Here is a 19,902-nt window from a genome sequence, read left to right as displayed (position 1 = left end):
TGCCTCATCAACATCTACTTTTTAACCCATTTGGCTCATGATTCATGTGCTTGTCCTTCACCCAAGCAGTGCCAACTCCTCTCTATGACAAGTTATTGTGTCTGTGAAGACATTGGTGTGGGTTCAGCTGCAGAAGAGAGCTTTATATAACAAACCCAGAAATCATTTCTAAAGCTCTTCTGGAAATTGCTTGCCAACAAATTTTATGGTTTTTTTTTTTCCTTAAGGGAATGGTATTCAAAGTCCAAATCTGTCCCTTTTTAACCCCTGTTAACCTCAGTTCATGAAGCATGAGACTGTTTAGTTCTACATGCTGGGAACTAATTGTGAGGCAGCCAAACTCACTTATCTCTGCCCTCTCTATCTCAGAGGTGACTAGAATTTGTTGAAATTAAACCTAAAACTAAAAGGTTCAGCAAATATTAATTTGTAATTTATAAGAAATTAGATTGGACTGCATCTCAGGCATTTTTTCATTTCTAGTTCTAGTCTTAAAAATATCACAGACCCAAAGTTTGTAGACACAGCACTCTCTGAATGAATAGGGAAGAATGATTTCAGAGAGTAAATTAGAAATTCACACACGTGCATAAGCCCTGTGGCCCTGTGTGTCTGAACCAAAAGGCTTAGTACAGTGTTTCCATGCTTCCAGTCTACCAGCTGAAATCTGTTTGACTCCAGAGCTCCCCAGTGAACTTCCTGCACATCCCAGTGAGGGGTTTCCCAGCGAGCCACAGACAGCTCGTGTGGCCACCAGTGATTTATTCCCTTCCTATTTCTATGGACAGCACGAAATGCCTCTTTGAGCCGGGGTTATCCAGCCATTACAGCACCATAATAAAATCAATAAAATATTGATGTGAATTAATGTTAAAGGAAAAAAGAAAAAAAAAAAAAAAAAAAAGAAAAAAACCCATAAGCTGTGCCATAAAGCTGTTTTTCTGTGCGATGCTGGCCATGGGGGAGCGGGCAGGCTCTTGCAATCTGGACCCGCGGCACTAGATGGCAAAACAGCGTCAGTTTTGGCAGCTCAGCCCGGGATGATGCTCCCACCTCCCCCCACCCCGGGCCCCTGACAGCGGGTGGCTGCGGGCACATCCCGCCCGTGGGCACCTCGAGGAAAGTGCGCTGGGCATGCCTCTCCCTGCCCATTTGCATGCCCTCCATCCCGCCTGCAAACCACAGGGAACCTGCAACCGCAGAGATCGCGCCCTAAAGATCGGATGCAGCTCATAAACACCGTAGGTGAGGAGACCACAGGGGCCAGTATGGATGTAGAGGTGGTTGATTTCCTTATTGCTGTTGCTGGCGTTTGTTGTTTGGGCATCAGTTGCCCTCAGGAGCTCGAGGTCCTGTGCAAGACATGCAGTCCTCACTCCAAAAGAGATTATCCAGCAACTGGGTGGCAAAACTTGTCTCCTTATTGAACAAAAAGAGATTTACATTTAAAAGTCTCAAGTGGGAACACTTCTCCTTTCAATTTCATGTCAGTCTATGCATTAGGTGTTTTACTATGTGAGTGAAACTACCACCTCTGCAGTTAAGCTGCAAGGTATTTTTATTAGGAGTCTGTTCTTTCTTTTCCTTGTGTGCAGATAATATCTGCTTATACTAAAAGGAGTTACAGAGGGAAAGGTGAAATCTTCAGGATCAAGTTTTTGATCAAATAATCAAAATCTTTTAGGTCTAAGTAAAAAAAAAAAAAAAAAAAATCTCTGGGCAGGGCAGTAAGTTACCTCTCTATTTTTGTAAGGGAGTGTTGTGGTTTTACCACTCCCTTAACAGGGAATTAAGGTTCTGGTCGTGTCAATAAACTCATCCTCACAACTGCAACACTACAACTTACCCCATTTTAGGGTTAACCTCTGTTCCCACTCCGTAACTACCTTTTGGAATCCAAATGTCAGCTTAAACTGGAGGTTGCAACCTTTACAGTTTCATCTGAAGGGGATATCCAAGCTGCTGTGCCCTTTTAATGCTTGCGAACGCAGAGTTGGTGGCAGCAATAGTACTCCTTCCCCTACAGCTGCAAGAGATTGTATAAGGCTCTGAATGCAAATGTTCATGAGGTGACAGCCTTGGAGGAGTCTGATGCATGGTCCCCTTCCTTGGGAGCAGGTGAGCCCCCGTTGCTGAAGTGTGATGTTCAAAACAGAGCTTTCACTCTGAAAGTTTTGCAGAAGCTTTGAACCCTGTGCCTCCCTTTGATTTTTCACTCCATCATTGCAACATTCAGTCCTTCCCCCTCCCCCTTGCCTTCTGTGAGGTGCTAGTGACAGTCCCAAAATGACCTTCTCCTAGGAATCTCAGAAAACTGTTCTTCAAGTGCTTTTTCAAGCCCCAAACTTTGCACTTTGGGATAAAAGTGCAGCAGTAAGCCTGAGTGGGCAGTGCACACACACTAACTGAAGGGTATTTGCTCTTCAGAGTTGAAAGAAGCCATAATACTTGCCAATTCCATATTATTTCTACCTTCAGGACAGGACCAGGCTAACATGAAAAAATCCTGCTTTCTGCTGGTGTGGGCTGTTAGTAAGACATATCATGCTCATCCTTGGCTATTTAAAAAACACTGTCTCACTCTGTATAAACCAACTTACAATATGAATGGAAAAAAAAGTATGGATCATGAAGCAAGTGGGAATGGGTAATCAATTTTTAGCACTAATATCATGGGTAAGGCAAATAACTCTGAAGGAGTTATGAAAGTCTCTTCTCTGAGCAGATGTGCCTCCTTTTGAAGCAGTTTCTTTTTAGCCCAGCCTTAATAACGGGAAAATTGTTGATTTAAACATATTAAACAAAAACAAACGTGTTTTCATCATCCATCATATTTCTTTTTTAAATGTGGGAATGTGAAATTCTCTCAGGTGGGCTGGCCGTGGGAGGCACAATAACAATGGACTAGAAAAGCCTTTCAGCTTTACAAACACGGGTTCAAATCAAGCTTAAGTAAGTGACAAGCGAAATGGGACTATTGATTTCCATCTAGTTCTATTTGGCTACAGCAAAAACTGGGCACAACAGTGTCTTAGCACTTAAAGGGATGCCATCAGCCAAAAGATAACGCTTCTGTTGGAGAACATTTGCAGTGTTATTTATAGCAATCAAGATTACTGGACCAGTTGAGATTACTAGAGTTGAAAGACACCAGAGAGTAAATTTACATCCCCCTATTTCAGGAGGTATTATTTTCTGTGTTTGGCAGTGCTTTCTGCCGGGTCTGTGCTCCAAATCTCCTTTCCAGTTACACGGTGCGCGTGTGAAGGTCAGTCTGGGAAACGTGTTTTCCTTGAAACTGGCCTGCCAAAGAAAAAGATTCACATGGAGTTAAAAATCCTCTGATGACCAGGAACCAAGGAAAGTGATAAGTTATGCCTGATTTTCCTGTCTGCCCATGTACCCATCTGCCCCACAGATTACCTGGAAGTCTGCTGATGAGCTTTGACAACCAGGAGGAGCTGTGGCAGGTTCATCTCTAGGGGAGTTACAATGTGAGTGCTGATGAATCCAGATCCGGGTCAGCAAGACTCTGTGGCAAGAGATGACCTTTTTCTGCTTTGCTGTGCACATGGGCAATTCTGTGTCATCCAGACTGCACCTCTGGTTTAAGGTCTGGTACATGGAGAAGTGACAAACCTGGTCTTTGGCTCATGATGGCCAAGGAAAGATTGCACAAAGCACTGAGAAAGAGAGGATAGAGCTTTATTAAAAATGAGATACATTTGTTAGGCTGTAAAATCTACCAGGAGGCCTTATCGTCAGGGGTATTCCCTGAAACTCTTCATAAATTGATTTTGAAAAAACACGAGGTATGAAATGGAGAGAGGGCACTCCAGAATCATGGGATGGGACACGGTGCAGAGGTCCTTGAGTCCTGTGGGCCCTGCTCCTGCAAGAATGCCCTAACAGGTCTTTGAAGCAAATTTGATGTCCAAGGCTGTGAACCTTGCAGTTGATAATACACAAGGAGTCAGGCCTTGTCTTGCCCGAGAGGTATCAGGAGTAGATAAGTAAGTGGGGTGGACTCACAACTCCATCACGAACTTGCAAGATCAGACCTTAGGGATCATATTTCAAAAGCCCTCAGCAACTTGGTGCTCTTTTGGGTTTGTAAGTCCTGTCCAAGAGGTTCAGAAATGAGCACAGGGGAGCTCCGTATAAAGCCTGACCTTCACTGTGACTGATTGATGCCTGAATCTCTGGCCCAAGGTGACTGGATTAGGACCAAAGAAAGAGTCAGAGCCAGGGTTAAAATGCAAGAGTTTCTTGCTCCTATGCTGCTCTTCTACCTTTCTGATTTTGGTGCCCCTCTCCTGCTGCTGTTTAAAGACACAGCAGGGCTCAGTGGAAAGCTGTGAGCCTGCCCTCTTACATCAGGGGATTTGTGTCAGAAGTTCAGCATTGCCAAATGTCATTTTGAATGATTTTGTAGTTCTAGGTCAATAAACTCCTTACCATCATGGGGGAGCTGAACCATGCATTACTCCAGTTGCTACAGTGGATCTTTTTCTTAGCCACAGACATAAAACGTGCAGTTCACAATGATTCTCGGTAGCCCTACATTTTCTGATTCACATTTTTAATTAAATATAATTTGCTTTTGCTTTTTTTTTTTTTTTTCCAAATGGGCATGCTGTGTCACTATATCTCATGGAATACCATGACTAGAGCATCTCAAGACCTCATAGCTGCAAAAGCTCTACTCTTGCTGCAGAGAAGAAAATACCAGAGAAGAGTGAGAGAGCATGGCAGAGAGCAAGAAGATTCTCTGTGCACTTCTCTTTTTTTGTTAAATTAGATGGATAAACATCTTATCAATTTTAAATCTCTTTGTAGTGACCTATCTTGAACATTATCTGAAGATTATGTTCATCCCTTACTTAGTAAGGCTGCTTGTCAGTTTAGGGGACGATTGGAGTGAAAGCCCCCCCCCAGCCCTGGAGAACTAGGATGAGAATGAAAAATGTGCTGGTGGTACTGTCTCCAATGCAGTATGGAGTAGTAGTATGTGGTATGTACCTTCTTACACGTGTAAAAACGTTGGGTTCATAACATTGTTTGGAAAATTACCTTAAAACACATGCAATATTATGTTTTATAGATATGTATTTTTTAACTTGATGATGTGGAAGACAAATAGCTAGTGATGGCAAAGATCCCTTTCAGTGCCTTAGACTGCTGGACACTGTGTGTTTCTCCTCTCAACCCACCATTTACTCCAGTTTGAGGCAAGGAACATAGTTTGGGAATTTTTACTGACTTTTCATGGTGCAAGCCAGGCACAATGACTACAGGCACACTCATGATTTATCTTTCAGTGGCATCCTTTCCCTTGGAAGCTGAGGAACAGGCAGCTTTTGTTCTGAACCCCACTCAGCCCTTCAACACATAGTAGGGATGGAGAGTGTGGCAGCTCGTCTGCCCGCTCCCATTTCTTCCTGCAGGCACCACGTTATATATCCCTCACAAGCCTGACCACGGCTTTCAGAAACATCCAATAAATCAACAGTTAAAAGGGAAGAGTAGACATGGGGAGCAGGTGCTTATTATGTGTGCATCTCTGGAGAAGAATAACCCACAGTGTATTTCCATGCCCATTTGAAATGGAATACGACCATGACCCTGCAAGTGGCTCTGCTTGAATTGTTCCTGGCATGATGTTTTACTCCTAATATTTTCATTGTCTGCCTCCATCAGTTTTACCTCCCACTGTAGCATTAATTTTGTATGTGAATATGGAGGCTGAGCTTTAAATAATACAGCATATGCTTTTTATTTGCCATGTAGAATAATATTTTTTTGGCTGATTTATGCTCCACCTGGACAAAATTATTTTTTATGATGGGTTTATTTCATTTGTTCCCACATCCCCAAATGGGGGCAAAAAAAAGAGAAATCTTGTAAACCACCGACAATGATGGACACAGAAATCTGCTTTGAAATACAAATTTACTGCAAAAACAGATTCTCTCCAGCCATGTAAATGAAAAAATGCTGTTGTAATAATTGTAAGCCTGCAAACGCATGGTACTATTGGAGAGAGTAATCTTCAGGCTCTTGTATCATCCCTTACACAATGCTGGGAGTACAGAGAAATTCACTGACAGCTATAAGCTATTCCAGTAGAACAAAATTACACATATGGCTACAGCATGGATTTAATTTAGGTCTTTTCAGAACTTCATCAAAGCCAGGACAAAACCCTGTGGTCTTTCAGTTTGCAGATTTGCCACAGAACTTCATAGGCTAAGCTGCCAAATCTACCTAATTTCCAGTTTTCGCAAGGGTTGTGGAAAAATATGTTACTTGCCATTGAAACAAGTTCTTTTCAAACAGATTATTTGAGTTTCAATTTTAAAAATATACTGAAAAGATTGGTAGTATTTTTATGTTAATCTAAAACCTACAGAAATACTTATTATGAACAGATTTCTAGAAAAAAAAATTTTTAAAAAAATCATACGCAGTCCTTAGCACAACTTTGTTATGATTTTGACTTCCACCTTTTGGTGCTTTTTGTAAAGCCACTAAAAATTATTCATAAAAATCCATAATAGTCATAGCATTCAGAAAACTCTGATACTATTTTTGGTTGTAATAGTCGTCTTTAACCACAGAGCATCCTCCAGCCAAAACCACACTATAATAGGAGTGCATATAAAAAGGACATATAACGCCTCCAAGTCAGCTCTGAACTACAGAGCTTGGAAAAGTAGGATATTTTTTCAGAGCAGTTTCCCTTTTAATACTCAACGTAAAAAGAAGAGATAGGACTTTCACAGGAAAATCCTGCTGCTTCTGGTCCCACCTTTTAAGTCCACTTCAGATGGCAGAAATCCAAGCTGATGTCCCTCCTTGGCATCTTCTGGCAGCAACCAGAAGACTTGTTCCTATTCAAGCCCTCTCCTCCCCATAAAAAGCTCTCCTCCCCATACAGAGCTCTCCTCCAGCCCCTCGTCCTGCCATATCCCCAATTCTTGCTCCACCAGCTATCACGGCAAGCCTTAGAGATGGTGGCCACCTTGTTGTGCTCCATCTTCTTCTCTTTCCAAGCACAGAGAAGTGAACAATTTATCAACAGCGAGCCAGGCACTGAAAATCAGTCACTGGTTTAAAACGACGAAATACAACCTATAGGACTGTATGAACGCGCATGGGATTTGTTTCACCACCTTGACAGCCCCGGGCCTTTCAAACAAAACCAGAGCTCCAGTTTTTCCACCAACTCGGCGGGATGAAGGGGCAGCTGCTGCGGGAATCGTGAGCCGGCAGACGGGGAAGGGGAGGCAGTACCAAGAAAGGTGCAATAGATGGCACTGGAGAGGCGCGGCAGACCCCTCTCGTCACCTGAGGATACCTGCGAGATTTACCCCTAAGCTAAAGCGGGTTAGAAAATGTGCAATTTAGATTTATCAGTTCAGGAGGGAGATTCAGATAAAAACAGTTGAGCTGGTGAGATTATTAAATGCAGAACCCCCGTGCTGAGACGATCCTCACCTTACTACACGTGCTGATGGAAGTGAAATAGGGCACTGTCCCCTTCCCAGCTGCAACCATGAGAGGCAAGGTGATGGAAGGAGAGGGGGCAAGTGGCGGACAGAAACTCTCCTCCACCCAGGAAGGTCTTCTGGGAGCTTGAGGCGGCACCTTTCCCAGATGGAAACGGCAAAAGCAGCAGGGACGGTGCCGGTTTGGGTCAAAGTGGGAAGTGCAGATCGGTATTTCCGGATGCCAGCCCCTGCATATCAACCCGATAATGTCACAGAAAGGTGGTCTCGTGTATTTAATTTTATCAGGCGGAAGAACTCTGATATATGCTGTGCTCAGTTCACAGCTCCCGTGCAGATTTACTCGGCGCTTTAGCATGCGTGCAGCCTCGCTGACAGAGATTAAAGGCTCTCCTCAGAGCCCCAGGTATTACGCTCAAATGTATAAATCAGGGCTCAATATATAATATTTGTCCATAAAAATATATCACGGTGGCATTCGTTTGACTATCCGCATATTAAATACCATTACAGAAAAGTCACGAGCTTATTGAGGATTACTTTGCTACACCAGCAAAGTCTCCTGCCATCATAAACAGGCGTCTTTGCTGCCAGAGCGTGGCTGGGTGGCCAAGAGGAAGGGGCGGGTTTTGCTGACACCATTCGTGGCCCCACACGTGCCCCAGCCGTGCTGTGCTGCGCCAGGAACATGCTCCCAGGCTGGCCCTGGTCTCCGGCTTCCCAGCACTGGCCGGGAAGGGCAGGGAGCACGGTGGAGATGACACCGCAAGCCTCTAAAGGAGAAAACTGCATGATGTATCGCCACTCACGAGCACCCGCCAGAGAGCTGTTTAGAGTGAGATTACAGTCTCAGAGGAGACTCTCGTGCCTCTTGGTCACAGGGTTACTACGATGATGCAGTTGTAACTTGTATGCAGGAGGTAGAAAGGATTTAAGCAGTGGCCAGAAAGAAAAGCTGGATCAAACCTCCACAAACCCTGCTCAGATTAACCCAGATTCCTGAGTTCCCAGCTTTAAGCGACTTGAAATCAGCCAAATTGCTTCTTTTCCCTTGAACAGAAGACAAAAACCGCGAGGGAGATGATAAAGTTTATACTTTGGCCACGAGTTTAGAAGCAGCATTTTAGACTGAACAGAAACAAAGCTCCCTAAAAATAACAGTTCATGCAGTCCAGAGGTCTTGATCCTGCTCATGCCAATTCTATATTAGCACAGCTATATGGATTTCTCTGTGTTTGCTGCTGACTTACAGAGGTGCAAGGGAGAGAAAATCAGACACGGTTGCAATCTATCCCCCTTCATCCTCTTCATTCCTCTTTTTTTTTTTTTTTTTTCCCCACTGTCTTGTAAATTCCTATTATTAACACAGGAGAAAAGAAAAAAAAAAGAAAAGAATCCCCGTGATCCCTGGTGCATCCTTGGAGTGGCTGCAGCCTCAGCGTGGATGACTAGACAACCGCCACTGTGCCACATAATGAGGAGCACACATGCTGCACCGGGAGATACTAATGAGGGAGCTACAGCCCCCTTAGCCCTCTCCAGTAAATCCGTGTCTGCAAGCCATGTTTTATTTATCAGGCTTATTATGGCAGCACTAAGGAGCCATTTGAAAAGGGCTGCTGCTGTCCTGGGCACTGCACACCGCAGAGCCTGCTCCGACCAGCTTCCAGGGAAGATGGATGAGGCTGGCAAAAGGTAGGGGAGAGGGATGCTTCGCACACACCATGCGAACAATTTGTGGCAGCATTTATCCCATCATCTGCTTTAAGGAGGAAAAGCCTGTTTCAACCTCGTAGTCCTAGCTAGCTGATCCCAGGCTCTGAAAACACGCAGTAACTGGCAAATAGATTGAAGATGTACATGTAGTTATTTCCAGGAATGTTTTTGAGGAAGCAAGGACTTGATGGGCCTAGAGAGACTCGGATGCAAACTGCAGAGCCAGGCAGCTCAGAGGGGCTTCACGGGAGCTGCCTGAGGTGGCCACCTCCCTGCTCAGCACTGCTCCCTGATCCCAGTCCCAGCAGAGGTCTCACTGGACTCCCACACTTGTCACCATGCACACAAAACACTGCTGCTCTGTGCAGAGGCATGACGCTGCAGAGCCCTTGCTGTGTCGCTTCTGGCAGTTTGAGGTCTCGCACAGATTTGCACATGTGCCAAAGGGAAAAGGCACTTGCCATCACCACTGCCTTCTCCAAACATTCTATACCTGACCCCTCTGCACATCCTCACAGAGGTTTCTGTCCACCTTGGGGAACAGCTCTGCTCAGAGAGGACCAACAGAAATAGGTGTGAGAGGCGGCTAAGTGAAAGACAGGAAAGAGATGAGTAAATCTTTGAAAAACTTACACCGCAGGTCTCAGCAGGACTCAGACAAATTGGTCTGCATTCCTTTAACATATTAGATTTCTACTTACCCTGTTCATTAGCATGTTAAGCTACAAGGGCTGATTATATGAAACTCATCGAGAGGCATCAATTAAGATGATAAATTTACATACATTCCTTCTGGATGAGAAAGGATGGATTTCCTCGGTTCAGAGTTTGGTAAACTGGACTCAGCTTCAGAAAGGGAAAGAAGTGTTAAATGCGTGCATCTGTACTGCCTCCCAAAAAAGATGGAAGCAGTTCACAACTTTGAGCAAAAATGTGTGTCAAATAGGAATAGAAGGGAACAGCCTGCAGTTTCCAAGGCTGAACTCTAATCTGCCGTGTCACATTGACAACAGATTATGAGAGGAAGTGAAAATCCCAAGGGATGCCGCTCTTACAAAGCTGGTCCAAATGGTGTTCCCAGGCTGCAGAACGCAACACTAAATATTTGCACATATTTATCACTTTTTGCCCACACAAGATCTTATCTTATTTTGCAAACACTGTGCATCAGAACAACTTCCTATCCACCAAAGTGTAGCCATTGCTGGTCTGCAGCGTGCCAGTGGCACTTCTTTTGTGCCAGCACGTGTCTTGGGAAAACTGTGAACAAAGACGGTTTGTTATCTTGTTGCCACTGCAGAGAGAAATTAGATAGGCCTTGCAAATGGTATGAAAACCCACGCAAGTTGACAGAATCATCTGTCTTTTCCTGAAAAACACTGCACAGCTGCTAATGTTGCCAGAGGAGACAGGCCACAAAGAGCACTGATCCTACAGCCAACCTTTGTAGCAATGGGAAGGTGCTACCAGGGCTAAAGACTGGTTTACAGCTAAGTGAAACAGTTAATGCTGGTAATAGCTCAGTAATAGCTAAATAGTAATAGCTACAGTCCATGCCTGTTATTCTTCAGGAAGAAGAAAGGAAGAAGGCTCTTGTCCAGAAAGAAGAGCTGAGCACCACCAGATCTCATTCTCTACAGAGAAAATTAAAGAGTTTTAAATTTTATAGTAACTTATATGTGACTTCTGCTTTCCTGAATAGTGGCACCAAATCTATTCAAGCAGAGAGGTGTTTTCACCCCAACACTGCTGGGCTTGTGCATCAGGAGTGCTCCATCCAGGTGAGGTGCTGGATAAAGTCTACTGTTCCGTGTTGTTGTGTTGCTTTCCTTATCCAGGACCCTGTGCTGGATGAAAGTACATGTTTACACCTTCTCGGACTGCCACATAGTGAGTATGCAGCTTCCTCATTGCTCAGAACACAAGATAAAGGGTTTCCAGCTGATTCCCCTTCCAGGCACTGCATGGCCACAATGACCAGATTGTTCTAAAGAGGAAGCATTTTAAACAAATGCCACTTGCATATAAAAGTTTGTGCCTTAAATGGGATCATATTTTCTTAAGAGGAGTGGAAAAAGAAGAGTGCCATTTCTTTTTCTCTTGTCTGCACAGCCATGGCAGTTACATAACACTGGAACTGGGAATATGCGCTCTTTTATTTTGTTTTAACCAAAGAGCAATCAAACCTACTCAGACTTGTGTTAATGATATACATTATATGTACCAGAGACTGTTACATCGCATATCAAAATTGAGTAGAACATAAGGAAGTTTAAAAAAAAAAAAAAAAAAAAAGCCCCTTGCCTTGCCTTATGCTGTTAAGTTTGACTTGAGTATGATCTGCCTCAGCCCAACGGGTCAGGCACATCCCTGCACAGGCTACAGCACTGCACCAGTGATAAACTAAAATAAGGAAACGTTTACAGCCAAAGGTGGAAGCAGACCATGTGGCTACACATTTTGGGAAGCAAAGAGTGTAGGTGCTGGTGAAAATTATTTTGTGATCCATCTATAATTTTATATTTGCATTATCACTGCACTGAAGACAAAAGTGCTTCCCCTGTTTGCAGGTTGAAGCTGGGTTATCACTGTCAACTCTTCCTCCTTGCCAGCCAGCGCGTTGTAACCTCAGGTAAAAGACTTCAGTTTTAATTTGTTCAGATGTTTAATTGTTTTGTTTTAATTTGGAAAGTTGGACAATAAACCAATTCCCCTTGTTCCTAAAGATTTATTGCTTTTTCCAATTTATTGAACGTTCAGTGCAGGCTGTATTTCAATTAAAGGCAGCAAAACTGTTAATGGTGTATTAACGACACACCACGTCTATATAAAGATGCAAATATAAGTCGTGGCCAATTTTCTGGCCTGGTGAGATTATTTTTTTTTATTTTCCCCGTAGTGAATTATCTACAAACAGCTCGTAATTTTATACCAGCCCATATCTCCGGCTACTGCTTAACCACAAGTACTTTCAGTGCGCGAGCTGCCGGCGGCCCCATTCCTCGCACAGGGAAGCGGCCTCCTGCCTTCGGGTTGGAGTTTGGGCGGCACCGGGGGCTCACAGGGGCTGCGGGGAGCAGCGTTGCAGGCAGGCGCTGGGGCCGTGCCTGCGGGGGTCCCGCGGCCAGTCAGGCTCAGGTGCTCATCCCTGCGCATCCCCTGCCTCATTCCCGGGATGATTCGGAGCGCGGGACGACCCCGGCGCCTCCGGGTGATGCTCGGCCCGTTGCCATGGCAACGCCCCCCCATTCATCCCGGCCCCACGTGACCCGCGGGGGCGCTCGCGCCCAACCCGCCTGTTACCAGGGCGGGGGCACGCGGAGGGGGGGGAAGGAAGGGGGCGCTCTTGTTTCCCATTGGCTGCCGCCGCGGGCTCGCTGATTGGCCGGGGTGGGACCCCGGACAGCGCGCCGATTGGCCGCGGCCGGGAGGTGAGGCTGTGGGGTGATGCCGGCCGCCCCGCGCTGCCCCGGCCCGCAGACAAAGGCTGCCCGAGCTTCCCCTCCCGGGGGCTGGCGCGGCGGGGCGGGGGAGGGCGGCGGGGAGCCGCGGCCGTGGGACACAGTGCCGGCCGAGAGCCCGCCGCCGAGGCACGCGGAGCGCGGGGGGGGCGGGGCCCGGCGTCACGCTCTCCGCGCGCGCGGCAGCCAATGGGCGGGCCGGGGGAACGCGGGCGGCACGCGGGGCCCGCGTGTCCCCACAGCACGGCCTGTCAGTCACCTGCCAATCAACCGCCAGGCCCCGCCCCCCCGCCGCGCGGCCCCGCCCGCCCCGCCGCTGGCAATGAGGAGAGTGCGGGGCTGGGGCCGTGTCGGGGCTCCGCTCGGTCACGGAGCCCCTCGCCGCCCACCCCCGCTCGGAGAGTGTCCGGGAGGGTTCTGTGACCGCCAGTGCCTCCTCCCAGGGTTGGGGCGCGGGAGTCGCCACCGTCGCCTCACCGGAGCGGGCAGGCGGGACCCAGCGCGGCTCCCCCGGGGACTCAGCCCCGCAGTTCCCAGCGCTGAGCTCTCTGTGTCCCGCCCCCCCTCGGGCGGCGGTGCGGGATGTTCTCCCGGCCCCCCTTCGGGCGGCGGTGCGGGATGTTCTCCCGGCCCCCCTTCGGGCGGCGGTGCGGGATGTTCTCCCGGCCCCCCTTCGGGCGGCGGTGCGGGATGAGCTCCCGGCCCCCCTTCGGGCGGCGGTGCGGGATGAGCTCCCGGCGCCCTCCCCCGGTGCGGAGCGAGAGGCGGGGCCGGCGCTGCGCGGCCGCCGCCCGCCGCCTTTATCTGTGGTGGCGGCGCGGGGGGTGGCACTGGGGAACACCTTGGTGTGAGATACGCGCTATAAATAGGGCGTCGGGGATGGGAGCGCGGCCACGGGCGTCGGCGAAGGGCTCCGGAGCACGGTGGGTGCCTCCCCTGCGGTGGGTCCATAGCTCGGCCGGGGGTTGCCGGCTGGGGACCGCTTGAATTTTAATTTTCCGGCGCGGTGTGGGGCTGCCACCCATCCCCTGGGGCTGGCTCCCGGGAGAAGTTGCGGGGGCTTCCTTCGCCCTTTGCATCATTTTGTACGGAGGGGAGCGGCTGCTGTAGCAGGGGAGGTGGAGAGCGAAGAGAAGGAACGGGAAGGGAAACGCTTAGGAAAGGAGACGGGACTGGGAATAAAGGACGTGGTAGGGGAGGAGGAGAGGGCGCTGGCGGGAGGGGACGGGACGGGAAGGCGGGCTGGGGGAGGGAGGAGGGAGCGAGAGGGAGGGAGGGAGAGAGAGCAGCCCCTAACCCTGGCTCCCGCCGCCTCCTCCCAGCAGGACTCTGCTCGCCATCAGCCGCCGAGCCCAGCCCGCGGCGGAGGGCGGCCGCTGCCGCTAGCGCGGAGCAGGAGGAGGAGAAGGAAGAGGTCGCCGCCGGAGGAGCCCTGCGGTCCGGTCCAAGCGTCTTCGGTGAGATCGCCCGCCCGGCCGCCGACATGATGCAGATCTGCGACTCGTACAGCCAGAAGTACTCCCTCTTCAACGCCATGAACCGGTTCATCGGCGCCGTCAACAACATGGACCAGACGGTGATGGTGCCCAGCCTGCTGCGGGACGTGCCGTTGCTGCTGGAGGAGCTGGACGCGGCGGGCGCCGTGTGCCCGCCCCGGGATGCTGCCCTGCCGCCCGGCGACCCTGGCGCCTACTTCTCCCGCAGGGACATGTACAGCCACTACATGCTGCTCAAGTCCATCCGCAACGACATCGAGTGGGGCGTGGTGCAGCCGCCGGCGGGCGATGAGGCGGCCCGCAAGAAGGACAAGCTGGGCGGCGGGCCCGCCGAGGAGGGCGAGGGGGAGGAGGACCTGGAGCAGCAGTTCCACTACCACCTCAGCGGACTCCACTCGGTCCTCTCCAAGCTCACCCGCAAGGCCAACGTCCTCACCAACAGATACAAGCAGGAGATCGGCGTCAGCAGCTGGGGGCAGTGAGCGTCGGGGTGGGGAGCGGGAAAGGGGCGCCTGGCCCGGCGGGAGCGGAGCGGGAGCGGCGCGTCCCCGCCCGGCGCTGCCGCTGCTGCCGCGGCGGTGACGAAGGGCAGCGCCCAGGGCCGAGGCTCCCCTACGCTCTCCCAGGACTGCAGCAGGTTTTCTACCAACGCACAAGCGGGAGAGAGATGTAAATTAATCAATACTAGCTTATTAATTGTTTTGACCCCCTCCGTGGTTTTTTTCACTGTACGGTCCGGGGCGAGCGGTTGCTGTGCCCGCCCGGGCGGGGAGGCTGAACCCCTACGTGTACGAGGTGGTGGCGTGGCTGGCTTATAAGGAGGCTCAAAACAAGCCGATGAACATAACGAAACTGGCACAAAATTGCTTCTGTTAACCCGGAGGGAACCCAGTGGGCTAAGGAGCATCCCTCTGTTGCGGGACAGATGGCGGGTCCCACGGTTGTACATGTACTGGAGTTTATTTAAACCTTTTTTACTCAGATGTAGAGTATATTCTAAAATAAATGCAAATGTATTAACTAAGAGTGACTTAAACTTTTGGTATGATTTATGTTTCTTTAATTAAATGATATTTTTAACATCTAGAATTCTTCTGTTGTTCTTCTAAGTTATTTCTGAGCTGCCTTACTAGACACAGAAATCTGCGTGTTCAAGAGAGGGGCTTTTGTGGCTTGCTTTTTTTCCCCACCACAAAGGGAGCAATCAGGCAGTGATGATAACTCAGCATACCTAAAATGTACGAATGACTATTAACTGCACCATACATGACCTGAGTTTTGGTAAGCTGTTTCCAGGCAGACAGTGCAGTTGTTCTGTGTGAATGCTGGCTTGAAGGTCAATGCCTCTTTAACAGAATCTGAGAAGGATCGAGTCATGGTTACTCTGCAGGCAGCAATTCATGGAAGTTGGAGCAAAGCCTAGGAATGACTCTTGCTTTTTTTTGGGAAGTGTCTTAATGTACTGTGGGGAGTTCTTTTTTTCCTCTCACCAGATAGGTCTGGGATACTTGCCTCCCCCACCTCTTGCATTTTTCCTCTGTAATCCTCCTTGGATACCAAGAATTAATCAGGTTTATGTTATCCAAATACTACTGATTTTCTCTATGGGTTGTTTTTTTTTTTCATTTTCTGAAGTAAAGTACCTCAGAATTGGGTGTCTATATTGTGTTCTAATATTAAAGTGTGCTTACTTATTATGATATGACGTGTACATAAAACAGAGGTTAACTGTTTAATAAATACATATATTCTTCCATAACTTAACTTTTCCTCTCAGGGCCTGAAATACCAAGTTTGTAGACATATCCTTGTACTGAGATGTCACTTTTTTAGTGCTTGTTTGGTGATGTTGAGTTTGTTTGTTTTTTCTTTTAAAATTAGAAGAATTTTTTTTTCACTCTAAGTTCAGATGTTTCCTAGCACTTTATTTTTCAGCCCGACTGTTAGGACAGTTAGTAAAGCATGAGCTCTCTGGACATGGTACTAGTTGGCAGATGTTTGTGTAAGTTAAAACAATCAGCCTACATTATGTTTAACAATACATATTTTAGAAGGTTTTTCCCTTGTAGGGTAAAGAAGAACTTTGTTAGGCTGGATGATTTTTAGTTTGGCGGTGCTTGTTCTTTTTGTAATGTTTTTAACTCCGTTTCCCTCCCTTCTTGGGGAGATGCCAGGAAAAAAGTCAGCAACCAGGAGAGGGATTACCCTGGTTTCCTAACACGTCAGCTTGCCAGTCTTTCTGTGGCTGAACGAATGCAATGCCAAAGATGCAGTGCCCTGTGCTCGATGATAAAGTTTTGTTCCCCTGAAGACAAGGGTGAGAGGGAGAACCTGTTCTGCTGCGTGGTTCCCTTCTGCCTTGTGCCCAGTCGGCTGAAAACCACATTACAGCCTCTGCTCAGGAGCGCCGGTGAAACCTCAGACAAAAGCAGCTAATGCAGTTTCACCCGCGCTCCTTTTGATCTCCCGGTAACTTCTCCTGGTATGGATTTAGACAATACTGTTTAAAAGTTGCACAAGAGGCAATGTGATGCTGATCTAGACTATGAGTAACGTCAGAAAACGTAGTATTACATTAGCGCAGTATTGCCATGAGTATTGCATCCATCCCCTTAGCATTCAAAAAAAAAAAAGTTTTGGAGGAAGAGCAGCTGAAAACTAGCGCTGCTGGGCAGCAAAGGTGGCATTTCCTTACAAGTAAAGCTCCAGTAACAGAAGTAGAAGGATACTGTGACTCAAGGGTTTGCCTTCCCTCTGTGACTAAGCTGCAGTTGCTGAACTGCACGTGGCTCCCATGTGGGGGCCCGGCCGCTGGGCTGGCAGCAGCCCCGGTAATCCCGACTCAGCTGCAGCAAAACCTGCTGAGACTCACACCAGCTGGAGACTCCGCCACCTCCCACCTGGGAGCTGCTTTAGAGTTCCCTCTTTTCAAGGTCATGGGAGAGGATCAAGGCTCTTGGGATCAGGAAAGTGATCTCGTAATGCAGGGGGAAGGCAACAACAGATAAAACCAGGGATGTATTTCTCATGTGAAGGACAAGGGATGGGACTTTGCTGCTGGCTGTTGTGGAAAACAATTTGGCCTAAAAGGTGGGGTGGTCAGGCAATTACATAAATGCTGGCTCCTGACATTGCAGTAAACAAAGATGAGATTGCAGAGTCTTAATGCAGATTTTGTATGTTAGATGTTGAATTGGGAAAAATTTCCATGAGCGGTGCTATACAAAACAATTAGATTTGTTAGTAGGAGTTACATCTCCTTTTGAAGGACTGGACCATTTTAAGGGTTCCCAATTACATACAGAGTTCAGCAACCCTTTAGTCTGCTCTGATAAAGTGATTCTGATACTAGTAAGTGATAATGACAAATGACAGCAGCCTAATATAAAAAGTATCTTTATGATCTCAGATACTTTGATAAGTGACTTTATTTCTAAGCCACACACAGACAAAAAGACAACTTGCCAAACTACCACAGCTGTGCTCAAACCAGGCATATTCACATGCACTGTGAGAAGCAGTTGTCATTTTTAGCTCAAGTAAAATAGACTCTAGATAGAGTAAGGCAGACATTAGAGGAGCAATAAATAATGAGATTCAGAATGGTTTGCACTAGCAAATTGATTACAGCAGAAGGTATCTTAAAAGTATCTTAAAGCCAAGGAGCCTCAAGGACATGGCTCATGGGATGCATCAGTTAATATGTAAAACTGCACAGTACATGTCATTATAGTTCATGAGTCAAGTCCTGTATTTTTGTATGCAAAAGGAGAACAAATGGGGGGGGGGGGAAGCCAAGATTTTGTCTCAATACACACACAGGGCACTGCGGATGGGTGTGAGTTCCATGGCAAGAACAAGAATCACAGGCTGGTCAGTACTTGGTGGAAGCAGATGAGGCTGAGTCAGGCTAGGCTGTGATCTTCCTACTTTCCCTCTGAAAGCTTTTTCTTGCACAGGGTTTTAAATAGATCAAGATAGCTGTGTTTTGTGGTTTGTGTCCCTCCCCCTGCCCAGGCTCTTGCACCAAGACAACATGAGTCATCAGAAGATTGACTTAGCTGAAAAATGCTCTAATGTTAGTGGTCAGAGAGAAGGTTGTATTAGGATCTTATTATCATAGAGTTAAGCTTTGCACCCTCTTTTACCAGGAAAAAAAAGAAAAAAAAATGAAAGTGTCTCCTTTTTGTGCCTATGGATTTGGTAGACAGCTAATCTCTTTGTCTGCAGCAGTTGTTTTCCCCTACTGAATTATTTCCCTGAAGCCCTGAGTAAGGGATGGGGTTGACTGGAAGTATTGCTTTTTATCATTCATATCTTTAAACATTTTGTCCTTTTATTATTTATCTATAGGTAACAGTGTGCTAGCTACTATATTCCAAAGCACTCAAAGATCATAGAAACAGAATGGTTGGGGTAGGAAGAGACCTTAAAGATCATGTACTTCCAACCCCCTGCTGTGGGCAGAGGCACCTTCCACTAGGCCAGGGTGCTCCAAGCCCCATCCAACCCAGCCCTGAACACTTCCAGGGATGGGACATCCACAACTTCTCTAGGCAGCCTGTTGCACTGCCTCACCATGCTCACAGTAAAGAATTTCTTCCTAATATCTAAACCTATTATCTTTCAGTTTAAAGCCATTTTCCCTTGTCCTGTCATTACATGCTCTTGTCAAAAGTCCCTCTCCAGCTTTCTTGTAGCCCCCTTTAGGTAGCAGAGGGTGCTTTAAGGTCTCTGTGGAGCCTTCTCTTCTCAGGCTGATTAACCCCATCCCTCTCACAGCCTTTCTTCACAGGAGAGATGCTCCAGCCCTCTGATCATCTTTGTGGCCTCCTCTGGACCCACTCCAACAGGTCCACATCCTTCCTCTGTTGGGGTCCCCAGAGCTGGACACAGTACTCCAGATGGAGTCTCACAAGAACAGAGTAGAGGGGGAGAATCACCTCCCTTGACCTGTATCTCTTGATACAGCCCAGGATATGTTTGCCTTTCTGGGCACATCGACAGGTCATGTTGAGCTTCTCATCCCACAGCAACCCCAAGTCCTTCTCCTCAAAGCTGCTCTCAATTCTCAGTTCTGCAGCGACAGGTGAGGGACGAAACGGCAGGTGATAAGATGCACTGGAAGCCGCAGACCCAACCCTGCATGCAGGCAGTTCAGGACATTGGTCGCCTGAGTCTGACCCTGGAGATGACAGACTCACTCAGCAGCATCCTGAATGACCAAGCAGCCTTTTCCAAGGAGAGCACTGCTTGCTCCACACGGAGAGGGGCCTAGAAAAGGTGGCCTAACCAAAGCTCATCTCCGCTCTTCACCTGGTTGGTTAACCGCGGCCAACGGGCATCTTCTGTTGCGGTCAAACAAAGATTAAGAGTAAAAGGCATACACCTGCCTCCAAAGGTGTACTCAAATTAACACTCGCATGCTGGAACATCAGAAGCATGCTTGATACTGCGAACAGTGGACGTCCTGAGCGCCGCTCTGCTCTAATTGAACTCAGCTGCGCTGGGCAGGGCACGTCTCCAGGATGCAGGACCATCGCCTCCCCAAGATCGTGCTTTATGGGGAACTTGCCACTGGCTGCCGCAAGAGAGGAGGCCCGAAGAGGAGATACAAGGACTGCCTGAAACAGTCCCTCAGCCTTGGCAATATTGACCACAACCATTGGTCTACCCTGGCCTCCAATCGGGAGGCCTGGAGACACACCATCTATAACG

At 47.9% G+C, this 19,902-nt stretch overlaps 1 protein-coding gene across 1 annotated transcript; it reads left to right on the top strand.

The window, feature by feature from the left end:
- The first annotated feature begins 13,499 nt into the window (after window positions 1–13,499).
- On the top strand, window positions 13,500–15,269 carry MID1IP1 (MID1 interacting protein 1). Its single transcript, XM_027885882.1, has 2 exons — window positions 13,500–13,611; window positions 14,014–15,269. Exon 2 carries the CDS (start codon window positions 14,172–14,174, stop codon window positions 14,664–14,666), a length of 495 nt encoding a protein of 164 aa, XP_027741683.1. The 5' UTR covers window positions 13,500–13,611; window positions 14,014–14,171; the 3' UTR covers window positions 14,667–15,269.
- Window positions 15,270–19,902: the final 4,633 nt, after the last annotated feature.

The sequence above is a fragment of the Empidonax traillii genome, unplaced genomic scaffold, assembly GCF_003031625.1.
Source record: "Empidonax traillii isolate 1590-97213 ecotype Southwest subspecies unplaced genomic scaffold, ASM303162v1 scaffold1:size7828297, whole genome shotgun sequence".
NCBI lineage: Eukaryota > Metazoa > Chordata > Aves > Passeriformes > Tyrannidae > Empidonax > Empidonax traillii.
The sequence above is the reverse complement of the archived record's forward strand: the minus strand, read 5'-3'. Positions and strand labels throughout refer to the sequence as shown.

Coding starts and splice junctions, on each gene's coding strand:
- MID1IP1 (XM_027885882.1), top strand. CDS start 14,172: ATGATGCAGATCTGCGACTCGTACAGCCAGAAGTACTCCCTCTTCAAC.